The 10,341-nt window shown below is 52.6% G+C and overlaps 1 protein-coding gene across 1 annotated transcript in view; it reads left to right on the top strand.

Annotated features, from left to right (window-relative positions):
• The first annotated feature begins 2,867 nt into the window (after positions 1 to 2,867).
• The window catches only part of KLF9 (Kruppel like factor 9), a 34,285-nt gene continuing 26,811 nt past the window's right edge, over positions 2,868 to 10,341 (top strand). The window contains exon 1 of the mRNA XM_004713811.2: positions 2,868 to 4,134. Within this exon, the coding sequence (XP_004713868.1) occupies positions 3,630 to 4,134 (505 nt within the window). The 5' untranslated portion in view covers positions 2,868 to 3,629. The remainder of the gene's footprint in view (positions 4,135 to 10,341) is intronic.

The raw sequence follows: 10,341 nt of genomic DNA, 5'->3' as shown, positions 1-10,341 counted from the left end.
CTACCCCACGTGTGTCAGTGTAGAACTGTGCTCCACAGGAGTTTTAGTGGCTACTCTGGTTCGGTTTCTGGAGTGGGTAATACCTCCGTTCTTTGCTTCTCACAATGAAAGAATTCACGCCGAAGTACGTTGTGTGATCCAAGTGTGTTTTTATGGAGGACAAGTTTCAGATGTTATAGTCTCAAAGGGGTTCATAACAGCACGAACAACCACGTGGAAAAGAACACCCACGCGTGAGTGGGGCGGATCCTGGAGGCCAGAAGCCAAGAACCCTAGAGGCTAAGAGCCTGTGCGCCCAGAGGCTGTACGCCCCAAGTAGGACCGGAGTGGGCACATGTGCACCTGCAGAGGGGAGGGAGACCCTCCTCCTACAACTGCTGCTGACCAGGAGCAGGGTCAGAGAGAGCGAGGCCTTCCCACAGCCAGGATATTTCAAACCTCTGGCTGGGGTGGCCTGGTTGATGGTATTGGTTGACCGCATTGCCTGAGTTAGGCCCACCTGGGTGATGTACCTAAGTTGGGTGTGTCCAAGATACTGATGTTACCTGGGCCAAGGGGGGGTGTGACTGTGCATGCTCACTTTGGCGTCTTTATAGGTGTCTAATGGTTGCCTGATGGCTTTCCAACCTCCTTTATGGGGGCCTTTGCAGGCATGGGAGGGACAACACCCCTGTTCCTAAGCTAGTTACCTAACACTCTTGAATGTAGGTCATCGTTTGGGGGTACTTCTGGGTGGGAGAAAACCTCTCATTTTCTGTTTTAGCAGTGAGTGTGTTAAGGAGCTCAGGTGAAACTGCTAACCCCACCGTCAGCAGTTCGACACCACTGGCCACTCTACAGGAGAACGATGAGGTTATCTACTCCTGTGGAGTTAGTCTCAAAAACCCACAGGGGCAGTTCTACTGGCCCTATAGGGTCACTACGAGTAGCAATTGACCCGATGGCATCACTGAGACCACCAAGAAATTTCTTTTAAAATTAAGATTAGATCTCAAAGACTCTCAGTGCCTTCCCTTGTACATATGATCCGATGATGATGGTGATGGTTGACCAACACCCCCTTTCTGTACTTTCCTTCCTCCATGCAGTCTCCTATTACAATATTCTTTCCTGTATCACCTTATAAGTCAAGTAAAACTAATCTCTAGTGCCTCCTAATCTGGGCGGGTTGTGTTGGCTGCTAACCACAAGGTCAGCAGTTCGACATCAGTGGTGGCATTGAGTTTGGTTTTGGTCCCTTAGGAACCCAGAACCTTGACCAAATCTCAGACAACAAAGGTTCCCACCCGTTGGGCCATGGGTATATACAAGTACCTATCACACTCAGGAAAGTACATGTATTTTTAATCAATCAAGCTGTCACTGTGCCTCCTGCCAAAGACCTTAGCCCTAGGATTCTTCTGGTAACTATGAAGATGGGAAAACAGCTCCATTACTCATTCAGAGGGAGAGGCCACTAAAGGCAATCCAATGCCAGGACCTAGCTGTTGATCAACTAATGCCACAAAATCACAGCTAAGGACTTTTGGGTGGTTCTAGTTCACGAAGAGCCCAATTCCTGGTAAAGTAGAGGGGCAGAGAACAAGAGGAAGGCCCTACACAAGACAGACGGACACAGTGGCTGCAACAATGGGTTCAAACTTCAGAACAATCGTGAGATGGTACAGGACTGGGCGTTGTTGTCTTCTGTTGGTGAGTCGGAACTGACTAGATGGCACTGAGCAAAAACAGTTCAGAAGAGTCTGTTTAGCACAATTAATATTTCACCCAACCAAAGGGCTCAGTCATGGTGAGGCACAAAGGGCTAGGCATCAGGAGACTGGTCTCCCTTAACAGTTGTCTCAACTGACTTGGTCAGGTGGACCAGTGGCTTCTGCCTGCCATGGTCCCCGCATATGCATGTAAAGTCAGGGAAGAGGAACATTCTCTATTAGCCATGCAGGGGTCTACAGAAGAAAATCAACCGAGGAGGAGTGATTTTTTAGAAGTTATGCAAAAGTGGGGAGAGTCTCCATTTCTTTGAAGATGTGTTGCAATCGCTGCAGAACGAAATGAAAACACTTTAATGAAAATAAATTTCATCAGGAGCACAGAGGGATCAAGACGTCTCACAAAAACAAAGATGGGCTATTTCAAGGTACAACTAGTGGGAAGATGATGCTTTAAAACAGAACTTGTGATCAGCTCTGCATTTTTCAAGGCGAACGGGTTAGCAGTTCATGTACTGGATGGTAGAACGAAAACCACACCCCCTCTCCAGAGTGTGTTGCACCCACAAACCAACCAAAAACGAATATATGAAATGGATTGATGCTGTTACATGTGATTCTGTTCTTGCACAACTTTGTCTGCCACGTTTTGGGTTTGCTTTTATTTTTGTTGTTAACCTTTTGGCTTCACGCCACATGTATTCATCCTCCCGTGCCCTCCCATACACCTCTCACTTTTACTACTAACAACGCACAATCTAAGGATGGGTCCGGTCTCCCTCTAGCAGCTCGGTAGCGTTTACGAGTGCGGGGCGCGAGCTTTTGGAACGCCGTTCTGATTGGCTGAGCTCATGTCAGTGACATCAACCAACTTACTTTTGATTGGAGGGCCGGTTGCTGGGACTGTAGCGTTTGCAGGAAGTCACTTAACTGTTTGTGAGCTGCAAACCCGAAGCTCAAGTTCTCTGGTGGTGGGAAAGAGCGCGACTAAGTAGGGGGAGTGGGTCTCCCCACTCCCCCGTGGCTCCGCAAGCTGGCCTGTGAACTTGGAGGTGTGGCGGGCTCCTCCGAGAGCGCGCCCCTCTTGGGTGGAGGGGGGTATGAGCGTCACTCCCCCTCCACCCTCCCCGCAGCCTTCCGGCTATTACCCTTTTAAAAGTCGGCGATCGGGGCTGTAGGGGTAGCACGAGGCACCGAAAGGGAACAGTGGGATTGGCCGCGCGCCTGGGTCCCAGACGCACCTCGCCGCCGAAAGGCCGCGCTGAGTGGCAGGGGGAGAAAGTAAACAGAGTTGAATCACCCTCCCCGCTGGCCAATGGGAGGGGGTTCGGATTGTGACGTGTTGGGATTCTGCGAAATTGTTACCGAGCAAGAGAATGCCGGAACAGTGCGGACCGGCAGGCGCGGGGGCTCGGCCGTCCGTGCGCTGGGGGCGAAGTGTCCCATAGAGCTGGCGCTGGCTGCGGCCCGCCCCACCCGCGCCCGGGCGGTCCAGTGAATGCCCTGGGGCTCCGGCTCGACGGAGGGGCGGCCGAGGGCGTGTGCCCCCGCGGGCAGTTTCCTGGTCCAGCGGCTCGGGGGCGTTTGCAGTCGAATAAACTTGCGGCCGCCACGTGTGGCATCTTTCCAAGGGAGCCGGCGCGGAGGGGCCGGCGCGCCCGTCGGGGGGATCGCGGCGGAGCCGGGGGCAGTGGATGCTGCGTGCGGAGGCGCTGCCGGTTACGTAAAGATGAGGGGCTGAGGTCGCCGCGGCGCTCCTGCGAGTCGGAAGCGCCCCGCGCCCCCGCCCCCTTGGCCGCCGCGCCGCGCCGCGCCGCGCCGCGCCGCGCTCGTCGTCCGAGGCCAGGGCAGGGCGAGCGCCGCACCTCCGCAGCCACCGCGAAGTTGGGCCGCGCCGCCGGGGCTGCCGTCGCCCGCACCATGTCCGCGGCCGCCTACATGGACTTCGTGGCCGCCCAGTGTCTGGTTTCCATTTCCAACCGCGCCGCGGTGCCCGAGCACGGGGGCGCCCCGGACGCCGAGCGGCTGCGGCGACCTGAGCGCGAGGTGACCAAGGAGCACGGTGACCCGGGGGACACCTGGAAGGATTACTGCACGCTGGTCACCATCGCCAAGAGCTTGTTGGACCTGAACAAGTACCGACCCATCCAGACCCCCTCGGTATGCAGCGACAGCCTGGAGAGCCCCGATGAGGATGTAGGATCCGACAGCGACGTGACCACCGAATCTGGGTCGAGTCCTTCCCACAGCCCGGAGGAGAGACAGGATCCTGGCCGCGCGCCCAGCCCGCTCTCCCTCCTCCACCCTGGAATGGCTGCGAAGGGGAAACACGCCTCCGAGAAGAGGCACAAGTGCCCCTACAGCGGCTGCGGGAAAGTCTACGGAAAATCCTCCCATCTCAAAGCCCATTACAGAGTGCATACAGGTTAGCGGCGCCTCCCTTCCCACCGAGTGCTGGGGGTGAGCCTTTGGCCGGCCGGGCAGTGTGCTCCTGGGCCTGCAGGACGCTGCAACTCGGCCGGAAGGAAAGGGTGCTGGCATTTGGGATGAGATGCTCTTTCCTCCTCTAAATAATTCAGCCGCGTCGAGGCTGAACGCGCTCTCGCGGTTTAATTCTACCCAGCCTCCCAAAGTCACCCAGAGCCCTAAGCTGGCGGGCCCGGGGGGAGCCCAGCGCCAGCCCCGGTGCGTGGCATCCCGGGGAGTGGTGCCGCCCCTCCGCCGCCCCGCCCCCAAGACTCCCGCACCCCGCGGCGGGCTGTGGGGGGCCACTCCACCCTGGGAAGGCGTTTGTGCGGGGGACAGTCGGATGGCATCCGTTTTATTTAGTGCCCCAGGGGGATGGGAACGAAGTGTCCGAAAACTGGGGAGGGGGGCGGGGAGCGGCACACTTTACCTAGAGCCTTTTCAGGATGACTAAGTATTCATTTAGCTGTGTGCTTGCCAAGGTGGTTTTAAATGTGGCCAAGTGTGGTCCCCAGAGAGGTCTAAAATAGCCCAGCTCCAAAGGAGCGGAGTTTGAGTGTGTCCTGCCTGGTGGGTTTAACTTCCCGACTAGGGAGCCTTCCCGAGGAGCGAGCTTGCAGAGGTGTGACCGAGGTCGCGCCCTCCTGGCCTCTGGATATCGCGGAGGTGTGGTCCTGGCCGAGGTCAAGGTGTGGTACACAGTGTGGGGACTGGGCGGACCCAGACCTGCGTGCTGCGTGGGGCCGGCGCGTCCAGGGGGAGCTAAAGCCAGGGCTGGACAGCTGAGTGTGGCCAGGAAGCCATCTGCAGTGTAAAAAATGGACTTTAGCGACTCCCAGGGACCTCGGTCAGCCGATTGTGCGGGCTCTGTTCCGTGTAGAGAAAGTGGGAGCGCCCCCGGTCCTACTTGGGCATACAGGCTAACCCTCTGTAGAAAGATCCGTTGACAATTTGCTATTGCGGGGAGGGGAGGGGAGGGGAGGGGAGGGGAGGGTAAGGCAAGGCAGTGCAGGGCGGGGCGGGGCGGGGTCTGAACATCTAAGGCCTTTGCCCTTTGCCCTGTGACACTGCTGAAGAGGTGGTTGCTGGTGTCCCTGGACAAGGAGGCATGCCTTAGGGTGTCAGAGCCGGATCCTTTCTAAGAGGAGGCCCTTGGTGTGTGGTTTCATAACAATTGATCGGTCTATATAGGGTTTTTTAAAAGGAGGGCCCCATGACTGCCTCTCCTCCTCAGCTTTCTTTCCCTGAGCAGGCTGCCCCTGTGGAGGTAGGTGGCTGCTGGCACAGGCATGGAGCTGAATCCCTGCGCCGTTCCTGGGAAAGCAGCATGTTTGGGGTTGCCATCCATGTTGCCATAAAACAGCATATTTCAAAGTTTGGCTCTGGAAGGATGTTGAAAGACTTAATGCCTGAATAGCTGACCTTTCCCGGGGCTCCGAGGGTGACGTGGGGGTGGTGGGGGGTGCAGTAACCCGAGGGTGTTACTCACTAGCAGCTGTTGGGCGGGCCTGGCAGTGTCAGCCATGTTCCCGGAGTTCAGTGGTTCACATGGACACCCACTGCCACCTTGAGCAAAGGCACGCTCTCCTTCAGGGAGCTGCCCAGCTGTGCAGCCTGGGAGGCCGGCGGTGGCTTGGAGCCTGTCCCACTAAGCGAAAGGAGTCCAGCCTTCTGGGCCAGTGGGCTGAGTGACTTGCTCAGGCGTTCACAGAAATGGCAGTTTGGGCGTGCGTGCATGCGTGCTGCTCTTTAATTCTCCAGCGAGGCAGGTTGGCTGAGCTGTTCCACAAGAACCTTTTACACAGTTCAGAGTCAGGCAGACGCTGAAGCGCGATGTTAATCCCGGTTTAAATGCTACAGCCCTGTCCATCTTTGGAGATTTTGTAATACAGTGACAGCAGGGGTCTTAAGGTATGTTGGGGGGGCTCGGGAAGGCTACTCTGGTGGTGCCTCTAAGTATCGTTAGAAGCATATTCCTGCCATCGAACTAACTACACCAACCCCGTGGTCATACAGGCGACTCCCAATTCATAGCAGCCCCCCTGCTACAGTCGACACTCTGCCATTAAGTTGATTCTGAGTCATGGTGTCCCCACAGGGTTTTAGAGTCATCTTTCCTCCCTTGGAGTGACTGGTGGGCTTGAGCCAGCAACCTTGTGGTTAGCAGTCCAATGCCTAACCCCCAGCGCCACCAGGGCTCCCTCCCATCTACTAACTCCACTGCCCACACACAACCCACTACCCCACCTGCTGTAGGAAGTATGTTCTAGAGATGCTGTAAGTAAGAGACTCATGGGAGGCCTCGCACATTGGGCAATTTCAGATTTGGAACTTAAAATTAGATTGTCGTTTTGGAATAGGGCACAGGGGCTTCTTGATTTTAATTGCTGGTGTTAAATCCAGAAGGTGGGGGCAGAGCTCGGAACTGGCATGTCTGCCGTCAGCAAGGACTCAGAGCGGAGCCCCAGCTCCACCCCCTTTGCTCCATGCTGCCCTCCCATGAATCTCTCCTGTCTGTTGCTCACTGGGTGTCCTGGAAGAGCCTCGTGCCACGTACACAGAGCCAGTGGCTTTCGGAGTTGACTCTTGAACACAACACTTCAGTTCATCAGCGCAGCTGCCTTGATGATGTTCAGAGGGAAGGAAAAGACAGCAAACTGACCTTCCTATTTTCCCCCACTTGCTCACTAGTTGTGAGAAAGCAGTTGGTTTTTTTTAAAAAAAATTCAGAGTTTGCAAACAAGAGGCCTGCTGCTGACTTTATTTGGCAAGTTTGCATACTTAAAAATTGGATTAGCTACTTGCCCCTCCCCACTCCCCCCACCACCCCTCACAAAAAGGTGGCCATTAAGTTGATTACAGTGCACAGCCACCCTATGGGACAGTAGAACTGCCTTGTAGGGTTTTCGAGCATGTGTTCCTTGGGAAGCCAACTGCCACATCTTTCTCCCCACAGAACAGCTGGTAGGTTCAAACAGCTGACCTTCTGGTGGTTAGTAGCCAAATGCTTAACTGTCACACTACCAGGGCTTCACTTAGCTCCCAGCATCTGAAAATCAGAGGTTTTCAGCACAAGTCCAGATTGCTGGCTTCAGTGGGGGGATATCAAAAGATCTGGCAAATCTGGGCCAGAATTCCTGCCTAGCAACAACTGGCTTGAACTGAGCATTCTTTATTCAGCGAAGTACCCTGCCTCACCTCTCTCTCTCTCTCTCTCTTTTCTCTCTCTCTTACATATTCATATGCATCCGCTGGCCTTTAGGTTTGTAGTCTTCCAATGAGCCTTGGTTTCTTAATCCACAAAATAGGACTATTGTCACTGAATTCTAGAGGAGCCTGGTGGTGCTGTGAGTAAGCTTTGGACTGCTACTCCAAGGTTTATGGCACTGGTTCAAACCCACCAGCCACTCCTCTGGAGAAAGATGAGGCTTTCCACTCCTGTAAAGAGTTATCATCTTGGAAACCCACTGGGGCAGTTCAACTCTGCCCTATAGGGTCATGATGAGTCTGAATTCACTTGATCACAGTGAGTGATCTGTTCCCATTCTGCTTTATAGCCTTTGAAACCCTGAGTCAGAATTGATTGTGATAGCTCTGGGTTGGGTGGGATCACTGAATTTAATTGATTGATTTGCACAGATAGAAAATCACTCAATAAAACCCTCAATAGAATTTCCGAATCATAGGCCCTCAAAATATGTTGGTTCTTATCCTTAAAGTGCCCTCAAAATCAGGAAACACAGGATCAGCTTATGTTTAGCTTACATGAAACAGTATGTTACTTTACGTGTCCAACTAATATGTTAAATTTGTTTTTCTTCAAACTCCAGATATTTGGGGGTGAAATGTCTAAATTTTAAGTATTGGGTCCAATTATTAGTTGGGGGGGGGGTAGGGGGATTACAGCAAATAATCCCTTCCCAGTTTCTAGACTTTGGGGGAACATTCTGTAGCATATTTAAAGGCTCCCTGGTGGTGTGCTGGGTAGGTGTTGGCTAGTAGTTCAAGCCCACCAACCCCTCCTGGGACAAACATGAGGCTCTCCGCTTCCATCCAGATCGCGCCTCAGGAACCCTGTACAGGATCAGGTTCAACTAAGTTTCAGGGTGATGAAAATGGTTAAGTGCTTAACTGTTGATGGAAAGTTTCATAGCCACCAAGAGGTTCCGCAGAGGAAAGGCCTGGCAATTCCACTTCCAAAGGGTCACAGCCTTGAGCAGCATTCTGCCCTGGGCTCCACAGGCTGCCGTGAGATGGAACTGAATCCAGCCCTGGTGGCACAGTGGTTGTGCACTGGGCTGCTAACTGCAAAGGCCAGCAGTTCAAAACCACCAGCCACTCCTAGGGAGGCAGATGAGGCTTTCTACTCCCATAAAGATTTACCATCTTGGAAACTTACAGGGACACGGTGAGTCAGAATTGATTCCATGGCAGTGAATTGGGGGTTTTGAGTGACAGTGTATTTTTATACTTTTTTCAGCGTCGTGAGTAGAACCAGTTATTTAAGTGCATAGAACTTTAACTGTAAATGCTGAATATATAAATTGCAACTGTAACTAATATTAAACTTACCCTGTTTCTTTCTTGACTTTGGCACATAGCATATATGCATACCCTGCGTGTTGTGTGTGTGTATGTGTATGCTTGTGGAAGGGTACAGATCTACACCTTCATTCCAAATCAAAAGCATTCAGGCGTAGGAGTACTTGATACTTTCAGTATTCTTCTCCAGCATCGTAATGCAAATGCATCAATTCTTCTTTCGCCACCCTTATTCAGTGTCCAACTTTCATATACCTAGGAGGCAACCGGAAATACCGTCAGTCAGGCACACTGTAGTTCTCAAAGTAACATCCTTGCTTTTCAGCACTTGAAAGCGGGTGGCATAGTGTTTACATATTGGCCTGCGATCCAAAGGTCAGCAGTTTGAAACCACCAGGGACTTCTCAAGAGAAAGATGGGGCTTTCTACTCCCATAAATAGTTACAGGAAACTCACAGGAGCAGGTCTACCTGTCTTATCAGGTCCCTATGAGTCAGCATTGACTTGATAGCAGTGGGTTGGTTTTAGTTTTTGCAACAAATGTACCCAAATGCAATGTGTTGTGGTGACAGTGGGTGAAGCTAGATGACCTTGGTTACTGGACTTTCAGCCTATTCGAAAGCCCCAATTCCCAAATATTAATTCCAAAGAAAAAACACCAGACATTTCTTAATAGGACAGAAGGAATTTCACATGAAGCCAGGAGAGGCAGGAGCCATGGAAACAGTGACTGCCTGTGTCTCTTTATCCCATGTAAACATCCGTGAGAGTCTTAGAGTGCCTGGCAGAAGAAAGCTGCATGGCCTCCATGGTGGACCTTGGCCTCCAATATAGGAAAAAGCTTTGTCAGCCTCTCTAAGAATGTTCCTCACGGGTCTGCTTTAACTCAAGGGGGATGTTCCTTTCCCAAGACCAGAGAAAGTCTTCAAATACTGCTTCCCTGAGTGGCAGGCCTGCTCTTACATCTTGCGATCTGACCTCTTCACTCCTCTGTCTCTTAATTACCGCACAAAACTGTGGTGTCTACTTGCAGGTTAAAAAGCAACAATAGAAACAAACGAACAAAAACCATAAGCCAGTTGAGTCTATTCAGACTCTTGGTGGCCCGTGTGTGTCAGAGTAGAACTGTGCCCCAGAAAGCTTTCATGGGCTGCCGTTTCTGGCAGCAGGTCATCAGGACTTGCTTTTGAGGTACCTCTGGAGGCTGGGCAGTAGTGGTGGGGAGAGCACTCCAGTGGCCAAATTTTCAGTTAGTAAGCCAAGCAAGCTAACCAGGGACTCTATTCTGGTTGGAACGATGGATGGATGGATGGATGGATGGATGGATGGATGGATGGATGGATGGATGGATAGATGGATGGATACCAAAGCCAAAAACCAAACTCAGTGATAGTGAGTCGATTCTGACTCATTGCAAACTTACCAGACAGAGTACAACTGTCCCTGTGGGTCTCCAAGAAGGAACCTTTACTAGGAATAGAAAGCTTATCTTTCTCCCTCAGAGAAGCTGGTGGTTTTGACCTTGGGTTTAGCTACCCAGTACCTACCTACCCCACTGTGCCACCAGGGCTCCCTGGATGGATGGATGGATGGATGGATGGATGGATGGATGGATGGATGGATG

Source organism: Echinops telfairi, unplaced genomic scaffold, assembly GCF_000313985.2.
Source record: "Echinops telfairi isolate 266 unplaced genomic scaffold, ASM31398v2 ScPeMD7_22;HRSCAF=79, whole genome shotgun sequence".
Lineage (NCBI taxonomy): Eukaryota > Metazoa > Chordata > Mammalia > Afrosoricida > Tenrecidae > Echinops > Echinops telfairi.
This window is presented reverse-complemented; position numbering and strand designations above follow the sequence as displayed.